Source organism: Ranitomeya variabilis, chromosome 7 (assembly GCF_051348905.1).
Source record: "Ranitomeya variabilis isolate aRanVar5 chromosome 7, aRanVar5.hap1, whole genome shotgun sequence".
NCBI classification, from domain to species: Eukaryota; Metazoa; Chordata; class Amphibia; order Anura; family Dendrobatidae; genus Ranitomeya; species Ranitomeya variabilis.
The window spans coordinates 103,800,017-103,823,435 of record NC_135238.1 but is presented as its reverse complement, the minus strand read 5'-3'; the positions used below and the strand labels follow the sequence as shown (position 1 = coordinate 103,823,435).

The 23,419-nt window shown below is 45.4% G+C and overlaps 1 protein-coding gene across 7 annotated transcripts in view; it reads right to left on the bottom strand.

The window, feature by feature from the left end:
* The window catches only part of FBXL18 (F-box and leucine rich repeat protein 18), a 385,112-nt gene that overhangs the window by 75,813 nt on the left and 285,880 nt on the right, over window positions 1-23,419 (bottom strand). For all 7 annotated transcript variants that reach the window (XM_077275634.1, XM_077275632.1, XM_077275628.1 and 4 more), the window contains one exon: window positions 19,099-20,645. In XM_077275634.1, the coding sequence (XP_077131749.1) occupies window positions 19,099-20,621 (1,523 nt within the window). In that variant the 5' untranslated portion in view covers window positions 20,622-20,645. The remainder of the gene's footprint in view (window positions 1-19,098; window positions 20,646-23,419) is intronic.

The following is a 23,419-nucleotide window of genomic DNA, read 5'->3' as shown; positions in this document are numbered from 1 at the left end:
GTCTCTGCGCCGAGCGGTTCGGGCCGCATTAATTGCGGAAAACGCGGAGAAGAATAATAATAATAACTAGATGGGTATTTCCTGAAGGAACTACAGATAGTGCTTTGGAATGGTGCCCGGGCTGCCCCTGCAAGACTTTCACACTTGGGTGCCCCTCAGGCGGTCCGATTTGGTGGGTTGGGTCAATCTGGGTCTGATTTTGTGGGCGGGGTAAATCTAGGTCCGATTCGGTGGGCGGGGTCACTTTTGGTCCGATTCTGTGGGCGCGGCCACTCTGGGTCCGATTCGGTGGGCGGAGCCACTCTGGGTCCGATTTGGTGGGCGGGGCACCTTAGGGACCAATTTGGTGGGTGGGGTCACTCGGTCCGATTTGGTGGGCTGGGCACCTCAGGGTCTGATTTGGTGGGCTGGGCACCTCAGGGTCCGATTTGGTGGGTGGGGTCACTCTGGGTCCGATTTGGTGGGCGGGGTCACTCTGGGTCCGATTTGGTGGAAGGGGTCACTCTGGGTCTGATTTGGTGGAAGGGGTCACTCTGGGTCTGATTTGGTGGAAGGGGTCACTCTGGGTCCGATTTGGTGGGCGGAGCCACTCTGGGTCCGATTTGGTGGGCGGGGTCACTCTGGGTCCGATTTGGTGGGCGGGGTCACTCTGGGTCCGATTTGGTGGGCGGGGTCACTCTGGGTCCGATTTGGTGGGCCGGGCCCCTCGGGGTCCGATTTGGTGGGCCGGGCCCCTCGGGGTCCGATTTGGTGAGCGGGGTAATCTACTATATAATTGTCTAAGGGCACTTCCGTCTTTCTGTCTCACAACACCGCTACGTCATCATCTCGTGAGACCGCAATGCACTCTTGGGACCGGAGCGCGCAACAAGCATCGGGTAGTGGCCACTCCAGGTGCAACAAGCATCGTGTACCGGCCGCTCTAGGAGGTGCAACAACCATCAGATACCGGCCGCTCCAGGAGGTGAGTATGTAACTTTTTTATTTTAATTCTTTTTTTTTTTTTTTAACAGGGATATGCAGTATACTATGTGACTGGACAATATACTACGTGACTGGGCAGTATAACTACGTGGCTCTGCGCTGTATACTGCGTGGCTCTGCGCTGTATACTGCGTGGCTCTGCGCTGTATACTACGCGGCTCTGCGCTGTATACTACGCGGCTCTGCGCTGTATACTGCGCGGCTCTGCGCTGTGTACTACGCGGCTCTGCGCTGTATACTGCGCGGCTCTGCGCTGTGTACTGCGCGGCTCTGCGCTGTGTACTGCGCGGCTCTGCGCTGTATACTGCGCGGCTCTGCGCTTTGTACTGTGCGGCTCTGCGCTATATACTGCGTGGCTCTTCGCTGTATACTACGCGGCTCTGCGCTGTGTACTGCGCGGCTCTGCGCTGTGTACTGCGCGTGTCCGTGCTGTGTACTGCGCGTGTCTGCGCTGTATACTGCGCGGCTCTGTGCTGTGTACTGCACGGCTCTGCACTGTGTACTGCACGGCTCTGCGCTGTATACTGCGGGGCTCTGCACTGTGTACTGCGCGGCTCTGTGCGGTATACTGCGCGGCTCTGCTCTTTATACTGTGCGGCTCTGCGCTCTGTACTGCGCGGCTCTGCGCTGTGTACTGCCCGGCTCTGCGCTGTGTACTGCGCGGCTCTGCGCGGTATACTGCGCGGCTCTGCGCTGTGTACTGCACGGCTCTGCGCTTTATACTGCGCGGCTCTGCGCTGTGTACTGCGCGGCTCTGCGCTGTGTACTGCGCGGCTCTGCGCTTTGCCCTGCGCCGCTCTGCGCTGTGTACTGCGCGGCTCTGCGCTGTGTACTGCGCGGCTCTGCACTGTGTACTGCGCGGCTCTGCGCGGTATACTGCGCGGCTCTGCTCTTTATACTGTGCGGCTCTGCGCTGTGTACTGCGCGGCTCTGCGCTGTGTACTGTGCGGCTCTGCGCTGTGTACTGCGCGGCTCTGCGCTGGGTACTGCGCGGCTCTGCGCTTTGCACTGCGCCGCTCTGCGCTGTGTACTGCGCGGCTCTGCGCTGTATACTGCGCGGCTCTGCGCTTTCCACTGCGCCGCTCTGCGCTGTGTACTGCGCGGCTCTGCGCTGTGTACTGCACAGCTCTGCGCTGTGTACTGCGCGGCTCTGCACTGTGTACTGCGCGGCTCTGCGCGGTATACTGCACGGCTCTGCTCTTTATACTGTGCGGCTCTGCGCTCTGTACTGCGCGGCTCTGCGCTGTGTACTGCCCGGCTCTGCGCTGTGTACTGCGCGGCTCTGCGCGGTATACTGCGCGGCTCTGCGCTGTGTACTGCACGGCTCTGCGCTTTATACTGCGCGGCTCTGCGCTGTGTACTGCGCGGCTCTGCGCTGTGTACTGCGCGGCTCTGCGCTGTGTACTGCACGGCTCTGCGCTGTGTACTGCGCGGCTCTGCGCTGTGTACTGCGCGGCTCTGCGCTTTGCACTGCGCCGCTCTGCGCTGTGTACTGCGCGGCTCTGCGCTGTGTACTGTGCGGCTCTGCGCTGTGTACTGCGCGGCTCTGCGCTTTATACTGCGCGACTCTGCGCTTTGTACTGCGCGGCTCTGCGCTGTGTACTGCGCGGCTCTGCGCTGTGTACTGCGCGGCTCTGCGCTGTGTACTGCGCGGCTCTGCGCTGTGTACTGCGCGGCTCTGCGCTGTGTACTGCGCGGCTCTGCACTGTATACTGCGTGGCTGTGCAATATACTTCGTGGACATACATATTCTAGAATACCCGATGAGTTAGAATCGGGCCACAGTCTAATAATCATAAGACTACAGATAGTGGTTTGGAATTGTGCTGTACTGTCACTTTAAGAGCTGATATTATCTGACAAAACTTGTGACCTGGTGAGCTGATGTAGACTTCATAGGCGTTGGCATAGTAACTGTGTCTGACTGCGCATATCAATGAGCTAATCAGCCAGGTGGCAGTTATTTTTAGAAATTGCCTCAGAAACCAGCCCATTATAAACGTATGGGACAATTTCCCTATTGAAACGCATTGAAAGACTTTTTTCAAACACAAATTGCGCAAAAACTACAAATCCGATCGGCACGAAAAATACTTAGCACACCTCTCAGGAACGCTGGCTTCGAAATGACACCTCACTGGAGTCTGTGAGTTTAGCGGTTCGGGCCGCATTACGTGCGGACTGAATAATAAGAATAAGAAGAAGTTTACCACGGTGGAATAACAGTATAGTGCTTTGTTCCAAAGCACTATAATAATAAGAAGAAAATATAAGAAATCGGATTACAATATGTTGCTTGAACCTAGGAGGTTCAAGCACCATAATAACATTTCCCACATGTCTGCTTTACAGCAGCACCATTGGTAAAATGTTCTTTTATTTTGTTAGCATTTTAGGAGGTTTAAAAATGTAGCAGTAGTTTTTCAATTTTACAAAGAAATTTACAAAATGTATTATTTTTAGGGACTTATCCATGTTTGAAGTGCCTTTAGAGGTCCCATATATTGGGAAACCCGAAAAAGTGATACCATTTTTAAAAAAGCACCCCCTGGCATATTGAAAACTGCAATCAGGTAGTTTATTAACCTTTCAGGTGACTTTCAGGAATTAATGCAAAGTGGCATGACGGAAATGGAAATATGTATTTTTACCACCTAAATGCCTCTAACTTCTGAACAGGTTACAACAGCCGTCAGACTCTAAGGCCGCTATTTGGTCATAAACAAACAACTCAAGGCACGGGATACACAGAACTGCACGTGTACTCAAATGTTCAGTATATATTTGTGCATAACACATGTACCCCAAAAGCTGGACGTAATAGCGGACAACTCGGAAAATTAAATGCAAAAAACAGAGAACAAACAACCGATCTGATGCCCATATAATCAATAAATAGAGTTTATTAAGGAAAGGTAATACTACATAAATTGGTAGGGGGGGGAAAAAGAAACCAAAAAATGGGGCACACAGAGGAGACACAGCAGCATACAAAACACAGTCCCAAAATATTACGGTACTAACATGATATAAATAAATAAATAAATAAATATATATATATCATTGAATATCGGACTGATAAATGTTAATATTACTCTGTTTAAACCAGCATAGAGTGCCAAGAAAATATATATGTGGCCAAAGTGCAAAAATGAGTGCAAATATAAAGTGCACAAGTGCAAAAAATCGGCCGCTGGAATAACTAATTAGAGCAGGTAACTGCTGTAAGGTATGGTGGGCACTGACACAGGTATGGTTAATAGTACTATCAATAAATAGTTAAATATTGTAGGTATAATAAAAGGAAAGTGCCCAGAGCAGGATTTACCTGAATTGCTGCTGTCTCCTGGATGTGCCAGTCCCCAACGCACGTTTCGGCGTGAGCCTTCGTCAGGGGGCCCCTGACGAAGGCTCACGCCGAAACGTGCGTTGGGGACTGGCACATCCAGGAGACAGCAGCAATTCAGGTAAATCCTGCTCTGGGCACTTTCCTTTTATTATACCTACAATATTTAACTATTTATTGATAGTACTATTAACCATACCTGTGTCAGTGCCCACCATACCTTACAGCAGTTACCTGCTCTAATTAGTTATTCCAGCGGCCGATTTTTTGCACTTGTGCACTTTATATTTGCACTCATTTTTGCACTTTGGCCACATATATATTTTCTTGGCACTCTATGCTGGTTTAAACAGAGTAATATTAACATTTATCAGTCCGATATTCAATGATATATATATATTTATTTATTTATTTATTTATATCATGTTAGTACCGTAATATTTTGGGACTGTGTTTTGTATGCTGCTGTGTCTCCTCTGTGTGCCCCATTTTTTGGTTTCTTTTTCCCCCCCCTACCAATTTATGTAGTATTACCTTTCCTTAATAAACTCTATTTATTGATTATATGGGCATCAGATCGGTTGTTTGTTCTCTGTTTTTCGCTATTTGGTCATGAATTGCCATGGCAAACATCAGAACCACACAATCATGATCTGAGGGCACCAATTAGGATAAAGAGGAAGCCCCCACACTCTGTTAACCATTTATATGATGTAGTCACTATTGACTGCAGCTTCTAAAGCTGGAGTTACACTAAACGACTTACCAACGATCACGACCAGCGATACGACCTGGCCGTGATCGTTGGTAAGTCGTTGTGTGGTTGCTGGGGAGCTGTCACACAGACAGCTCTCTCCAGTGCCCAACGATCAGGGAAACGACTTCGGCATCGTTGAAACTGTCTTCAACGATGCCGAAGTCCCCCTGCAGCACCCGGGTAACCAGGGTAAACATCGGGTTACTAAGTGCAGGGCCGCGCTTAGTAACCCGATATTTACCCTGGTTACCATTGTAAAAGTAAAAAAAAAAAACACTACATACTCACATTCTGATGTCTGTCACTTCCCCCGGCGTCCACAGGGTTAAAACTGCTTTCGGCAAGACGCTGCTAATATGCACGCACTGCTGCCGAGAGCTTCCCTGCACTGAATGTGTCAGCGCCGGCAGTAACAGCGGTGACGCCACCGCTGTGCTCTGCTTTACGGCCGACACAGTCAGTGCAGGGAAGCTCTCGGCAGCAGCGCGTGCATATTAGCAGCGCTCTTGCCGAAAGCAGTTTTAACCCTGTGGACGCCGGGGGACGTGACAGACATCAGAATGTGAGTATGTACTGCTTTTTTTTAACTTTTACAATGGTAACCAGGGTAAATATCGGGTTACTAAGCGCGGCCCTGCGCTTAGTAACCCGATATTTACCCTGGTTATAAGTGAACACATCGCTACACATCGTCACACACGCCGATCCAGCGATGACAGCGGGTGATCAGCAACCAAAAAAAGGTCCTGATCATTCCCATCGACCAACGATCTCCCAGCAGGGGCCTGATCGTTAGTCGCTGTCACACATAACGAGATCGATAGTGGGATCGTTGCTACGTCACCAAAAGCGTGACGTTGCAACAATATCGTTAACGATATCGTTATGTGTGACTCAGCCTTAAGGGGTTAAACAGATATGGTCGGTGCCAACACTGATCGTGGCTGATACAGCAAATTGCCAGCTACAATGTACAGCCGACACCTGCTGGATTGTCACCTGTATGGGGACGCTATTAACTAATATCTCAGGTCAGTTAAAAGACGTATTGACAGTCATTAAGGGGTTAATAAACTCCTGGGTTGCTTTGGCTTTATGTTTTGGGTCATTGTCCATCTGTAGTATTAAACGATGACCAATCAGTTTTGCTGCATTTGGCTGGATCTGAGCACACAGTATGTCTCTGAATACCTCATAATTCATTCGGCTGCTTCTGTCCTGTCACATCATCAACAAACACTAGTGACCCATAGCCACTTGCAGCCATGCATGCCCAAGCCATCAAACTGCCTCCGCCGTGTTTTACAGATGATGTGGTATGCTTTGAATCATGAGCTGTACCACGCCTTCGCCATACTTTTCTCTTTCCATCATTCTGGTAGAGGTTGATCTTGGTTTCATCTGTCCAAAGAATGTTCTTCCAGAACTGTGCTGGCTTTTTTAGATGTTTTTTAGCAAAGTCCAGTCTAGCCTTATAATTCTTTATGCTTATGTTTATGTTTTTTTTTCTGTTTTCGCAGCTTAAGGATGGCTTGTTTCACCTGCATGGAGAGCTCCTTTGACCGCATGTTTACTTCACAGCAAAACCTTCCAAATGCAAGCATCACACCTCAAATAAACTCCAGGCCTTTTATCTTAATTGAGAATGACATAACGAAGGGATTGCCCACACCTGTTCATGAAATAGTCTTGGAGTCAATTGTCCAATTACTTTTGGTCCCTTTAAAAACAGGGTGGCACATGTTAAGGAGCTGAAACTCCTAAACCCTTCATCCAATTTAATGTGGATACCCTCAAATGAAAGCTGAAAGTCTGAACTTCACCTGCATCTGAATTGTTTTGTTTAACCCCTTCGTAACCCAGCCTATTTTGGCCTTAATGACCTGGCCATTTTTTGCAATTCTGACCAGTGTAACTTTATGAGGTAATAACTCAGGAACGCTTCAACGGATCCTAGCGATTCAGAGATTGTTTTTTCGTGACATATTGGGATTCATGTTAGTGGTAAATTTAGGTCGATAATTTCTGCGTTTATTTGTGAAAAAAACAGAAATTTGGCGAAAATTTTGAAAATTTCGCAATTTTCACATTTTGAATTTTTATTCTGTTAAATCAGAGTTATGTGACACAAAGTAGTTAATAAATAACATTTCCCACATGTCTACTTTATATCAGCACAATTTTGGAAACAAAATTTATTTTTCCTAGGAAGTTATAAGGGTCAAAATTTGACCAGTGATTTCTCATTTTTACAACAAAATTTACAAAACCATTTTTTTAGGGACCACCTCACATTTGAAGTCAGTTTGAGGGTTCTATATGGCTGAAAATACCCAAAAGTGACACCATTCTAAAAACTGCACCCCTCAAGGTGCTCAAAAACACATTCACCCTTCAGGTGTTTCACAGCAGCAGAAGCAACATGGAAGGAAAAAATGAACATTTAACTTTTTAGTCACAAAAATGATCTTTTAGCAACTATTTTTTTATTTTCCCAAGGGTAAAAGGAGAAACTGGACCACGAAAGTTGTTGTCCAATTTGTCCTGAGTACGCTGATACCTCATATGTGGGGGTAAACCACTGTTTGGGCGCACGGCAGGGCTCGGAAGGGAAGGAGCGCCATTTGACTTTTTGAATGAAAATTTGGCTCCAATCTTTAGCGGACACCATGTCACATTTGGAGAGCCCCTGTGTGCCTAAACATTGGAGCTCCCCCACAAGTGACCCCATTTTGGAAACTAGACCCCCCCAAGGAACTTATCTAGATGCATAGTGAGCACTTTAAACCCCCAGGTGATTCACAAATTGATCCGTAAAAATGAAAAAGTGCTTTTTTTTCACAAAAAAAGTCTTTTAGCCTCAATATTTTCATTTTCACATGGGCAACAGGATAAAATGGATCCTAAAATTTTTTGGGCAATTTCTCCTGAGTATGCCGATACCTCATATGTGGGGGTAAACCACTGTTTGGGCGCACGGCAAAGCTCGGAAGGGAAGGCGTGCCATTTGACTTTTTGAATGGAAAATTAGCTCCAATCATTAGCGGACACCATGTCGCGTTTGGAGAGCCCCTGTGTGCCTAAACATTGGAGCTCCCCCACAAGTGACCCCATTTTGGAAACTAGAACCCCCAAGGAACTTATCTGGATGCATAGTGAGCACTTTAAACCCCCAGGTGCATCACAGAAGTTTATAACGCAGAGCCGTGAAAATAAAAAAATCATTTTTCTTTCCTCAAAAAATATTTTTCAGCCCGGAATTTTTTATTTTCTCAAGGGTAACAGGAGAAATTGGACCCGAAATGTTGTTGTCCAGTTTGTCCTGAGTACGCTGATAACCCATATGTGGGGGTAAACCACTGTTTGGGCGCACTGCAGGGCTCGGAATGGAAGGCGTGCCATTTGACTTTTTGAATGGAAAATTAGCTCCAATCATTAGCGGACACCATGTCGCATTTGGAGAGCCCGTGTGCCTAAACATTGAACTCCCCCACAAGTGACCCCATTTTGGAAACTAGACCTCCCAAGGAACTAATCTAGATGTGTGGTGAGCACTTTGAACCCCAAAGTGCTTCACAGAAGTTTATAACGCAGAGCCATGAAAATAAAAAATAAATTTTTATTTTCTCAAAAATTATGTTTTAGCAAGCAATTTTTTTTTTCACAAGGGTAAAAGGAGAAATTGGACCACAATAGTTGTTGCCCAGTTTGTCCCGAGTATGCTGGTACCCCATATGTGCGGGTAAACAACTATTTGGGCACACGTCGGGGCTCGGAAGGAAAGTAGTCACGTTTTGAAATGCAGACTTTGATGGAAAGGTCTGCGGGCGTCACGTTGCATTTGCAGAGCCCCTGATGTGCCTAAACAGTAGAAACCCCTCACACGTGACCCTATTTTGGAAACTAGACCCCCAAAGGAACTTATCTAGATATGTGGTGAGCACTTTGAACCCCCAAGTGCTTCACAGAAGTTTACAACGCAGAGCCGTGAAAATAAAAAATCATTTTTATTTCCTCAAAAATGATGTTTTAGCAAGCAATTTTTTATTTTCACAGGGGTAACAGATGAAATTGGACCCCAATAGTTGTTGCCCAGTTTGTCCCGAGTATGCTGGTACTCCATACGTGGGGGTAAACCACTGTTTGGGCGCAGGTTGGGGCTCGGAAGGGAGGGAGCACCATTTGACTTTTTAAACGCAAGATTGGCTGGAATCAATGGTGGCGCCATGTTGCGTTTGGAGACCCCTGATGTGCCTAAACATTGGAAGCCTCTCAATTCTAACTCCAACACTAACCCCAACACACCCCTAATCCCAACTTTAGCCATAACCCTAACCACAACCCTAACCCCAACACAACCCTATCCCTAATCCCAATCCTAACCCTAATCCCAACCCTAACCACAACCCTAACTCCAACCCTAACCACAACCCTAACCCCAACACACCCCTAACCATAACCCTAACCACAAGCCTAATCTTAAACCTATTTCCAACCCTAGCCCTAATTCCAACCCTAAGGCTATGTGCCCACGTTGCGGATTCGTGTGAGCTTTTTCCACACCATTTTTTAAAAATCCGCAGGTAAAAGACCTGCAGATTTACCACGGATTTCCAGTGGTTTTTGTGTGGATTTCACGTGCGGATTCCTATTGAGGTACAGGTGTAAAACGCTGCGGAATCCGCACAAAGAATTGACATGCTGTGGAAAATACAACGCAGCATTTCCACGCGGGATTTTCTGCACCATGGGCACAGCGGATTTGGTTTTCCATAGGTTTACATGGAACTGTAAACCTGTTGGAAAACTGCTACGAATCCGCAGCAGCTAATCCGCTGCGGATCCGCAGCCAAATCCGCACCGTGTGCACATAGCCTAATTCTAAGGCTATGTGCACACGCTGCGGAAAACGCTGCGGATCCGCAGCGTTTCCGCAGCTGCGGGTCCAGAGCAGTTTCCCTTGAGTTTATAGTTCAATGTAAACCTATGGGAAACAAAACACACTATGCACATGCTGCGGAAAAAACTGCGCGGAAACGCAGCGGTTTACATTCCGCAGCATGTCACTTCTTTCTGCGGATTCCACATCGGTTTTACAACTGCTTCAATAGAAAACTGCAGTGGTAAAACTGCAGTGAAATCCGCAGAAAAACCACGTTGAATCTGCGATAAGTCCGCAGCGATTTTGCACTGCTGTGGAAAAATCCACAGAGGACCAGAATACGTGTGCATAGCCATACCCTAACCCTAACCCTAGTTCTAACCCTAGTTCTAACCCTAGTGAAAAAAAAATATATATATTTTCTTTATTTTATTGTTGTCCCTACCTATGGGGGTGATAAAGGGGGGGTTCATTTACAATTTTTTTTATTTTGATCACTGTGATAGGTTATCACAGTGATCAAGATGTACATGGAACGAATCTGCCGGCAAGCAGATTCGGTGGGCGCACTGCGCATGCGCCCGCCATTTTGGAAGATAGCGGCGCCCAGGGAGGAGATGGACGGACATTGGGAGGCTCGGTAAGTATGAGGGGGTGAGCACGGGGGGTGGATCGGAGCACGGAGGGAGCAGACAGGAGGACGGGGGGAGCGGACAGGAGGATGGAGGGGAGCAGACCACAGTACGGGGGACTGGGGAGGAGATCGGTGGCGGTGGAGGGGGGGCAGATCAGGGTTTCCAGCCATGGCCGATGATATTGCAGCATCGGCCATGGCTGGATTGTAATATTTCACCACTTTTCATAGGTGAAATATTACAAATTGCTCTGATTGGCTGTTGCACTTTCAACAGCCAATCAGAGCGATCGTAGCCATGTGGGGGCAAAGCCACCCCTCCCTGGGTTAAAGTACCACTCCCCCTGTCCCTGCAGATTGGGTGAAATTGGAGTTAACCCTTTCACCCGATCTGCAGGGACGCGATCATTCTGTGACAGCATATGCGTCACAGGTCGGATTGGCACCGACTTTCATGACGCATACGCTGTGTCACAGGTCGGGAAGGGGTTAAAATTCATTGAGGTAATGTCTATAACCATAAAGAGAGGGATCCGCCCATAGGAACAGGAAACCTACAGAATAAAAGGAGGCGGTCCCCTCTCCTCTTCAGTTTAGTTTACAGAGTATAAAAAGGGAACCGCAAAAGCTTTAGTATTAATTCTTATTCAGCAACATAAATGTCTTAAACTCTATACAACCATTATTTGTGAGCTTAAAAGAAAGAACTGTGCATAATTAGGGAGGGTAGTAAATGGGTGCTGTCATGGACTCATTAAAAGAGCATTACCGGTGAGTAATCCGGCTTTTTACCCTTCGCCACGACAGCACCCCACATGAGAGATTTTCAGAGAGTCATTATTTGGGTGGGAATACTGTACTAAGAATAGCGCTACCAAAGGTCAGATCAGAAGATGTAGATAGATCGAGTCTATAATGGTTGTAAAAGGTAGAAGGTGTAGACCAGGTTGCGGCCTTACATATTAAATGGATTGGTACATCTGCTTTTTCCGCCCAGGAGGAAGCCATGGCTCGTGTTGAATGTGCTTTTATACCCACTGGAGGAATTTCTCCCTTTGATGTATAGGCCAAGCAGATAGCTTCTCTGATCCACCGAGATATGGTAGCTCTTGTGACCCCATGTCCTTTCTTGCAGCCCAGAAAGGAGATAAACAGAGCCCTACTCAGCCTCCATGTCTGAGACCTTTCTATATAGGTCAGGATGGCTCTTCTGACATCTAAGGTGTGGAACTTATGTTGTTCTGGAGTAACAGGGGAATAAAAAAAGCAAGGGAGAAATATTTCCTGTGATCTGTGATAGGTGGATGCCACCTTAGGGAGGTATGAGGGATCTGGTTTTAGGACTATCCGATCTTGAAAAAGTCAGGACATTTAGAGGTATGGAATCTAGTGGCTCAAATGGGGAGCCAGTTAAGGTCTCTAGTACTAAATTTATATCCCACAGAGGTAGACGGGGAATATGGACCGGATTACTTCGTTCACAAGACTTCATAAATCTGGAGACCCACCTATTGGCTGCTATATTGCATCCATATAGGGCTCCTAACGCTGAGACTTGAACTCTTAAGGTGTTTACCGATAATCCTAATTCTGTACCTTTTTGTAGGAACTCTAGAATAGGTATTACCGGAACTTGCTTAGTGAACGGTACTGTATAAAAGTTTAAGAATTTATTCCATACCCTGCCATATATTAGGGTGGTAGATCTTTTCCTACTTAGTAACAGGGTGTTTACTAGTTCCACTGAAAACCCCCTTGAACTTAATAATTGCCTCAAATTCCATGCCATCAAGTGAAGCCCTTTTACTTGCGGGTGGAAAAAGGGGCCCTGGAACAGCAGTTCCTTGTCTGATGGAAGAATCCATGGATCGCATAGACACATGTTCTGGAGACAAGAGAACCATGGTCTCTTTGGCCAAAAAGGTGCAATGAGGATTACTCTGGCTTGTTCCCTCCTGATTTTCCTGATCACTAGTGGAATCAGAGACACTGGAGGAAAGGCGTATGCCAGTCTGAACTTCCAAGGGTGGTGAAGGGAGTCCAACATGTCTGGATGATCCATGAAGTTCAGGGAAGCGAACCTTTTTACCTGTTGTCTCTTGTGGCAAACAGATCTATTTGATCTGCTTGCTCTTTTGATCATTTTGAATACGGTTCTGTTTAAGGTCCATTCCCCCTGGCGTAGCATGTTTCGACTGAGGTAGTCTGCTTTGGTGTTTTCTACACCTCTGATGTGTAGGGCTGTTAAGGATGCAAGATGAGACTCTGCTAGCTGGAAGATGTCTGCTGCTATGGTCATCAGACTTCCTGACCGTGTACCACCTTGACGGTTTACATATGCCACTGTGGTGGAATTGTCCGAGAAAACCCTTACATGGCCTCCTTGAATCTGTGGAAGAAAATGATTTAAGGCATATTCTACCGCTCTTAATGCTTTCCAATTGGAAGAACATGTTAATTCTGCCTGATCCCATGTATCTTGGGCCAGATCATTCTCCATATGTGCACCCCACCCCATAGGGCTAGCGTCGGTGGTAATTATCTTAGAAGGGTCTATTATCCATGGTACACCCTTTGAAAGGTGTTCCATATCTAGCCACCAGGATAGGGATTCTATGAACTCTCTGGAAAGAGTTAGTTTACTTTCCAGATGTCCTTTTTTCCCCTGGACTGACAATACTTCATACTGTAATTGGCGGGTATGAAATTGAGCCCACGGCACAGCTGGAATACATGAGGATAATGATCCCAGTAAAGACATAGCCTTCCTTAGTGTCATGTGTGGGCTTTCCATTGCTTCTGACACCTTTGATTGTATAGCCACTTTTTTGGAATGCGGTAGGAAGCTTTTCTGACTTACGGAGTCTAGCTGTATTCCTAGAAATATTTGAACGTTCGCTGGATTCAGCCTGGACTTTTCGAAGTTGACGATCCAACCCAACTCCTGTAGGGACGAGATCGTATTAGATAATCACATCTTACATTGAGGTATAGAATCTCCTACTACTAGAAAATCATCTAGGTAGGGTATTATCAAAGTGTCCCGTTGGCGTAGATGAGCCATCACTTCGAATATCACTTTTGTAAAGATGCGGGGAGCCATAGAAAGCCCAAATGGCATTGCTACGTATTGAAAGTGACGAACCTGTCCTGCCAGGATGACTGCTACCCTTAGTTACTGCTGGTGTTCGGCATGTATGGGAAGATGATAGTAGGCATCTTTTAGGTCTATCCCGGCCATGACACACCTAGGGAACAAAAGCTTGATGGCAAAACTAATGGATTCCATTTTAAAAGTATGGTTACGCAAAAAAGAATTTAATTTTTTGAGATTTATGACGGTTCTAAATGAACCATCTGGTTTACTGATCAAAAACAAAGGGGAATAGAACCCCTTCCCTTTTTGATCCTGGGGAACCTCTATCAAGACTTTTTTAGATAGAAGAGATAGGATCTCTGATTCTAGAGCTTCTTGTTTTTCCCGTCCTTTTGGTGATGTTACTATAAAAGAATCCCAAGGGATTCTATCAAACTCTAATTTTAACCCATATTGAATAATGTCCAGAATCCAATGGCTAGATGTTATTTGTTTCCATTTAGAAAAGAAAAATCTTAATCTGCCACCTACTTCATGGTTAGTGGTACTTGCTACGCTTTGTATTATAGGATCCGCTAAACAGAGCACCTTTTTGTTTTGGATCCTTTGTCTCCCAGCGCTCCCTTTGATTCTCAAACGGTTTGTTTCTGGTAAAGGGGCGTCTTCTGAAGGCTCTCCTTTAAGATGGAAGATATTGGTTAGGGAAGCCCTTCTTTCGTTCTCCCGCTTTATTTAAGAGCTCATCCAATTCCAATGTTTTCCCAAAAAGGAACTCACCCTGGCAGGGGATCGCACAAAGTTTTGCTTTTGCCTGTGCGTCCCCTTACCAGTTTTTTAACCAGAGTGCTCGCCGGGCTGTGTTCACTAAGCCGGCTGATCTGGCTGCTAGGCGTAGCGAATCCACAGAGGCATCTGCCAGGAATGCTATTGCTTCTTTTATTAGAGGGATTTTCGGTAGGATTGACTCTCTCGAAGTTCTACCTCTGAATTGTTCCTCCAGCTGTTCCATCCACAGTAGTAGCGACCTTGCGGTGCAGGTACTAGAGATAGCTGGCCTGAATGCCCCCGTGTTAGCCTCCCATAATCTTTTAAGTAAGGTTTCTGCTTTACGGTCTAACGGGTCAGTTAGGACCCCCGAATCTTCAACTGGCAAGACCGATTGTTTGGAAGTTGAAGCAACTGCAGCATCAACTTTTGGCACCTTTGACCAAGAATTCAGTTCCTCATCACTGAAGGGATAGCGTCTTAGAGGATGATGGTAGAAATCCTCTTGTATTCGGCTTATCCCATTCTTTTTTAATTAGCTCTTTAATCGTGGGTATGACGGGGAAGGATCTACGTTTTTTCTGTCCTAACCCCGCAAACAATGTCATGATCTGACTTTCTCCCCTTCTCATCTGGGCACCCCATCGTGCTTCTGACAGATTTTACTAGGTTGTCTACACTGCTGTTAGGTAGAGAGAGCCCCCCATCATTCTCGGATGAACTCGGCTGAGATTCAGATTCGTCTGAGGATCTATGTACAACGTCTGATTCTGAGCTTGTTGGAGATTGGGACCTGTTGGCGGGTACTGGTGTTACTTGTATGCGCCAACCCCTGCATTTCTTCCTGGATTATGGCTCTAACATCAGACGGAGTCATTATATTCTCCTGCCGTAAGGTTAGCATGATGCATTCTGAGCATAACCTTTTGGTATAAGAATCCGGAAGGGGCTGCGTACATAAGGCACATTCCTTGTGCTTGGACTTGTGCGTCCTTTTCTTAGTCTAGTGGAAGGGGATACAGGAGGAACATATATCAGCATATAGGAAGAGGCTTTTTTAAAAACTCACCCAGTGAAGCTGACAGGTACCGGTTCTGGAGGTGGATTTTTTGACAAGTGATGTCTCTGTTTGGTGGTAGATCGTTTGTCCGGAGGCCGACCACCACTCTTAGTGCTGCTCCTGGCGCTTGTCTCCTTGCTGGGAGAACTCTGCTCTGTTGCAGGCAAGTGCGCTTCGTCGGCCGGTGAAGCCATACTCACACACACCGGCCGACGCTAGCACTGCATTTTTAAATTTGGCGCCGAATCTCCTGCCTCCCCGGACCTAACCCGGAAGTGCTCTGGCGACTTCCGGGTTAGACGCGCCGCTCCTCCTCACCATGCGGCGGCTGTGGATTATTTAGCCGGCCGCTGAGCGCGCGTCCTCATGGAGCCGGGCGGACCAGCAGTGACCGGACCCGGACCATGGTGGCTGACCAGACGAGGGGGGAGGCTGCAAGCAGGGGCACCCCCACCGCTGCTTCTGGAACTGCAGCCCCTGCCGTTCCCTCAGAGACCGACGCAGGTGGGTGCATGGCTCGGGGATCCTCTTCTGTAGGTAAGCAGGGATTCCTATAGGAACAGGAAACCTAAACTGTGGAGGAGAGGGGACCGCCTCCTTTTATTCTGTAGGTTTCCTGTTCCTATGGGCGGATCCCTCTCTCTCATGTGGGGTGCTGTCGTGGCGAAGGGTAAAAAAAGCATTGCTTTTTGCCTTGTTTTTTTATCAATTTTGTTATGGTGTTTACTAAAGGAGTTAATTAGTTTTATAGGATGGATCGGTGCAGACGCAGCGATACCAAATGTGTACTTTTGTTTTTTCATACAAATATTTATTTATGGATACAATATCTGTTGATTTTTTATATTTTTTAATTTTCAAAAAATACTTTTACAATTATTTTAATTCTTTACTTTGACCCACTAAGGCTGGTTTGACATTTGCGGTTGTGTCCGCAGCGGTTCTGACACACACATCCGCATGTGTCATTTCATATTTTTAACATTGTAGATGTAGGTGCATGCGTTAGCATGTGTTGGCCTACGCATGCGTATTATCGCGGTGTGCGGCTGGGCTCGGCTAACGCACCATGTTGGAATTTTTATGGTGGCAAATCTCCGCCGCGATACGTTAGTCAAAACAACGCATTACTGTAACAGGGTCTGCTGTACTGGAGTACCTCTTTCAGTACCACCCCGAGGTTCAGGAGGTCCACTCTGCTTTGGTTGGATTCTGAATGAAGGACGCTGACTGGAATGGCTTCATTACATGGGCGCATATAAAATATCACTGCTTCTCCACGTATTTCCAGTGTGACAACTCTTTACTCACAGGACACATAATATATATCACAACAGATACAGAGGGCAGGCCAATTCAAAAGCGGCAGGCCAGACATACATTACAATAGCCGCAGGTGGCCGGAGCCTGCTGATATTTACTGTGGGAATTACAAAGGTGGGGGAGGTCAGAAGGATAATATCTTGTCCCCTCTGCCCAGGGGCGCAGCCTGTGGACTGATGCATTTCACATGGAACCTATTATATATACATATAACTGCATAACATATTCTGGGTGCTGGGGGTTCTGTAAAACGCAACGCATTACATTCTATGGGAATGCATAGAATCGCAAGGACATGCGTTCGCTCGTGTGTGCACAAGGGTCTAAATACAGAAATCCCATGAGACACGCCCATTTGACGTGGCTTGTGTCAAGGAAATTCTCCTGAAATTTTTTTTCCTATCAAACGCATTTGCATAAAAAACTCAAACGCATGCAACTGTTGCATTTTTTTTTATCAGTCATGCGTAAGTTGAAGCGGAAAAAAAAACGCGTTTTCATGCGTTTTTGTCATGCGTTTGCGGATGAGACGCTGCGGACTAAACCACAAATGTGAACCTAGCCTAAGGGACTTACATTTTTTGCAGGCTGATAGTTTCTACGGCATGGGGATGCAGCGCTGCATCCCCATGCTGTACATACTGTACAAACTGTCAGCTCTGCTGGCTGCAGGAATGATGTCATAGCATTTGATCGCAGCATTCTGAGGGTTAAAGTGATGGGAGCGGTGCATGTCCGCTCCTGACATTTAGTGCCGAGTGTCAGCTGTCAATCAGCTGACACCCGGCAACTATCAACCAGTGGCGCAGTGGTTAGCACAGCAGCCTTGCAGTGCTGGAGTCCTGGGTTCAAACCCTACCAAGGACAACATCTGCAAAGAGTTTGTATGTTCTCTCAGTGTTTGTGTGGGTTTCCTCCGGGTACTCCGGTTTCTTCCCACATTCCAAAGACATACTAATAGGGAATTTAGATTGTGAGCCCCAACGGGGACAGCGATGATAATGTATGCAACCTGTAAAGCGCTGCGGAATATGTTAGCGCTATATAAAAAAAATAAAGATTATAAAAATAAAAAAACAAGATAACCAGTGTGCGCGGGCGATCATGCGGACATAATAATCCATCCCCGATCAGATAGGCCCAGGGCACACGGACGAGATTAGTACATCCGATGTCAGAAAGGGGTTAATTTTCATGGCTCATTGTTATTAAATTCTGTTAAACACCTGCAGATTCATGGCGCTCACCACACATCTAGATAAATTGCTTGAGGGTTGCAGTTTACAAAATGGGGTCACGTGTCATGGGTTTTTACTGCTTAGGCACATCAGGGGCGATGCAAACAAAACATGGCACCCACTATCTACTTCAGCCAATTTGGGGCTCCAAAAGTCGAATGTCGCTCTTTCCATGCCAAACCTGCCATTTCCCCAAACAGAAGTTTTTCACCACATATGGGTGAGATTGCACAACAAAATTGTAAGGTCTATTTTATTCCCCGTTATCCTTGAGAAAATTCAAAATCTGGGTTTAAAACAATATTTTGGGTGGAAAAAAATACAATTTTCATTTTTGCTTACACATTGCTTTAATTCTTGTGAAGCACGCAAAGGGTTAATAAACTTATTGAATGTGGATTTGAGCACTTTGAGGGGTGCACTTTTTAAAATGGTGTCACTTCGGTATTTTCTTACATATAGGCCCATCAAAGTTACTTCAAATCTGATGTGATTCCCCTAAAAAATTGGTTTTGTAAATTGTTAGAAAATGAAAATACTGACTTAATACTTATAATTTCCTAACAAAAAATGGTTAAACATGATGCTGACGTAAAGTAGATTAGTTTTAAATGTTATTTATTTATTATCTTGTGTGGTATGACTATCTGTTCTAAGGGCAGAAAAATTAAAAACTAGAAAATTGTGAAATTTTCAAACTTTGTCAAATGTTCGATGTTTTCATAAGTTAAAGCAACCTACATTGACCAAAATATAAAACTAACATGAAGTACAGCATGTCCTGAAAAAACAATCTGAGAATCACTAGGATCCGTTGAAGCATTCCAGAGTTGTTACCTGATAAAATGGACACTGGTCAGAATTGAAAAACCTGGCCTGGTCAGGGAGGCGAAATCGGGATTGAGGGTGAAAGGGTTAAAACCTCTGTATAGAGTTTCAGAATATGTTGACTCTATAGGAGCAATAAGAATAAAAAGAATTACAGAACACCACAGAAAATATTATTGCTTACCTCAGATCTTTTAAATATTTGCAGTGTGTCAACATCTCGCAGAGTGACGACATGAACATCATTTTGCCCATCATACCAAAATTTGCCAGCGATAACGTACGCAACTGCTGACAGCTCCTACCAATGCTCACAAGGCAAGAACCTGTAAGTATTCCCGGCAGCTGTGCTAGGGTAAGACTTTGCAAAAAACTAAGTTGACTGATTGCGGCGATATCTTCATCACGCACAGTTTGGGAATGTTTACATGGTGGGTAACTGTTTCGTATTGCAGGATCATTTCGAGGCATAACTGAATAAAAATTAGAGCCAATCAGTTCTAATTGTTGCAAAACTGGTATTTCCTTGAGAAGTTTCCAAAATGCAGACTGTAATTTAAATGTATCTTGCTCTTCAGACATCTTTGCAAAAGAGGGTACTCCAATACGCACCTTTTTGCTAAAGGTATAAGCAGAATTGCTGGGAATAGACTGTCCTGGAGTCTGATAAAGAGCTTTGGTTCTAATATCTGTTATAGCACACACTGGCAAAGATATCGATTGTAGTTTCTTAAGTTGTGAAAGAATGTCACAAAGATGTACTCCAGATGTAACTGAACTGTGGTAGTGTGCTGATGACAAGTTCAAATGTACAAGGTTTGGGCAAGCAGATATTAATCCATCTAAAACTGAACAATCAATTTCATTGTCTGGTTTTCTGAACGTTAAGTTTGAAATATGGCATAGTGTGCATCCCCTCAAATTCAAACTGACAAGGCTTTTGCAGTCACGTCTACCATTTAAGATTGACTGAGTAAGCTGTTCAACAGAAATCATGCAGCGGCTAAAACTCAAATATGAAGGACAACTAAACTTCATGTGCTGGAGTAATGAAGATCCATTAAGCCAGGATTTTGGTAACTGGAAGGCCTCCAACATTACATTTTTTGCCATGGATTCAAAGAGATTTTTGGTAGCTCTGCTTTCTGTTAAGCTTCCGGGAGCAGATATGAGAAAAGATCTAAGATTTTCCGGAGTACGATCATTAAGAACTGCTAGATACAATCGAACAACCTCTTCATTTATATATCCAGGTGCAAGACGAGCATAAAACAGTCTAAGGTGTTGGTAATGTGGCACATTACTTTCTCCTACCATGAGTTGACCAGACATTACCATTCCTTCACGAGTTCTATCCAATACTTCAAAGTAGAGAAGCAACTTTTCAAGTCTAGTGCAACAGGGCACAACACCATAAGATGGAACAAACAGAGTCTGTTTTAATTCTCTCAAGTGTCCGAGAGTAGTTCTACACTCACTACTCAGCTGTCCAGAGTCAAAACCTGCATTGATGTCAATAGACAATGAACACAAAAAATGAAGATTTGTAAGAATCTTAGACAACCTCAGAGAGGTTATTGAACATCCAGACATATTCAATTTAACAAGTTTTCTACAGCTCGATACAATATCCATGGTAGGGAAGGTCAGCCAGTAGCAATCACTTAAATCAAGTTCACAGATTTCTCCAGATATTACTTTAAGCATTTGCTTCACTTGTTCATCTCTAGCCTGAAAAAAACAAAACATAAAAAAACACATAAAACAAGGCAAAAAATAAAAGCAAGATAAACATGTTTTACATTTTAACAGTTCTATTATGCGAAGTCAGACCAGGGCAAAGTGCAGCCCGCAGGTCACATCCGGCCCTCTGGCTGTTCATGTCCAGCCTGTGGACTGAGTTAGCTGAGGGGCTGAAAACAGTGACCCAAAAGTCGCACCATGCCCTCCCCAGTCTGTTGGCTGGCGCCCAATGTCACCTCTATATGCATAAGCTACGGGAGTCTCATTGCAGACATGGGGAGGCTATGGGGTCTCATGCTGGACATGGGGAAGCTATGGGGTCTATTGCTAGATGAGAAAAGGCTGTGTGGCTCTCGTGCTGGACATGGGGAGGCTGGGTGGCTCTCGTGCTGGACATGGGGAGGCCGTGTGGCGACTCCCGCTGGACATGATGGGGAGGCCATGTGGCGACTCCTGCTGGATATAATGGGGAGGCAGTGTGGTGACTCCCGCTGGACATGATGGGGAGGCCGTGTGGCGCCTCCTGCTGGACATGGCGAGGTTATGTGGGGACTCCTGCTGGACATGGAGATGCTAGGTGGGGACTGCTGCTGGACATGGGAAGGCTATGTGGGTCTCCTGATGGTCAAGGGGAGGCTTTGTGTGTGCTCTTACGGCATATAGGGGCTGCATGTGTGCTCATACAATATATAGAAGGGGCTATGTGCAAGCTGAAACGATATATAGGAGGATGTCAGCATACTTAATTCTGCTCAATATTGTGATAATTATTTTATATTAATTGTAATATGTTAATATTAATACTGAGCAGAATTAATTTCAGCCTATTAGTTCAGCGCTCCACAACAGTCACAGTCTCTCATGTGGCCCCTTGAGAAAATTAACTGCCTACTCCTGGGCCAGGTTCACAAATGTATAGATGTTTCAGGTTACAATGGCACTGTCGAATGATAGAAGCCAACAGCGTCATGGGATTCATGGGTTTCTGCTTTAGGGTCTGGATTTTTGTAAGTATGCCAAATTTCGCAAGACTGTAGTGTGAGGCCCAGCCTCTGAAAGTAATATAAACAGAGAATTAATAGTTTCTTCAAAATAAATTGTTCACCAATTACACGAACTGTATTAGTACCATAGAAGAAGCAACCTTTGGTAATCTCTCACCATTATGATTTTAATGCCATGCATTTTTGTTTATGCCTAAAGAGTTAGAAAATGTTTAAAACAAGTTTTCCCACAATTAACAATTTGAAACAATAACACTGTGTGCCCATGTTGCTTTTTTTAAGTGTTTCCGCCGTGTTTTTCCTCTGCGGAAATGCTTAAATGCTAACAAAATGCATCCCATTAGTTTTAATTGCATTCCGCAACTGCCGTGCCCATGCTGCGTATTTTTCCGCAGCGGAATTGCATTGCGGTAAAATACGCAGCATGTTCATTTATTTTGCGGCAATTCCGCCGCCATAGACTTGTATTGGAAAGCTTGAAATCCACAAATATTAAAAATGTTTGCGGATTTCAAGCGCATTTGCTGCAGTTTTGTAAATCAAAACCGCAGCAAAAAAGAATTGACATCATGGGCATCCCATCATGCCATCCCATAATCCAGGAAGACGAGAATCTCAGATCATTCCAGTGTTCCTGGATGATGGCTGCTAACATGGACTGGTATGATCGCATGGCGCTGGATGTCCCTTTCATGATCAGTGTGTGTGTGTGTGTGTGTGTGTGTGTGTGTGTGTGTGTGCGTGCGTGCGTGCGTGCGTGCGTGTGTGTGCGCGCGCGTGTGCGTGCGCGTGTGCGTGCGTGTGTGTGCGTGCATGTAACTAGACAGGCCGATGAGACAACTACTCCCATCGGCTATGTCTGTTCCCCTTTAGTAGAAGTAAAGTTAGCGTGCACTCGGTCCAAATTATGAGGTGTCGGTGTAATGGACCAATTGGCCCTAATGACAGTATAATATAATTTCAGCGCACACTCATGTAGATTTCATGCTAATTGTATATATAATAAAATTTAAACCAATTTGTGGGAGCAGAATATATAGAAGCGGCGATATAAACACGACGTTTCGGCTCTGCCAGAGCCTTAATCACTTTATCGCTGCAAATATAAAAGAAATATATCAGAAAAAGAAAAAAGGTTACAAAAAAGCAGAAATCCAAATAAATATATACATAAACACATATAACAACATTATTATGTATGTACCAATATGAACAGTGTCCTGGTATCACTGAGCTACTCATAGAGGAAAGAGAGATAACCTTAATCCAAAGCCAGATCATAGATAAAGTGCAGAATAAGGGACAGTTCTCCCAGTAGTGCCCAAAAATGGCTGCTGGCTTAATTATAATAGTTTTGTTGTTATGGAGAGAAGTGAGAGCCTGTTTTTCAATCAATGAGAGATTGGAATGTGCAGGAAAAAGACCAAGTTGTTGTTGATGAGAAAGCATTTTGACTTCACGGTCTACTAGTGAGATGAAAGTCTCAGTTGCATGGTATGTGCGTGGAGGACAGAAATTATTAGAAGTACGGAGACCAAGTGATGAAATTGAGAGCTCAGGAACCGAGATATCACCTGATGGTGATGCCACCTCTCTAGGGGACAACCCAAAGTGAGTTTTTAATCTAATAGTCCGGTAAAAACGCTCAAGCTCCTTCTCAAGCTGGAACGAGTCCCATATAGGGGTGGGGCACAAGGATAACCCCTTCTGTAAAAACAGAGTTCCGCAGGGGAGAGGAGATAGTCCAATATGTTGATT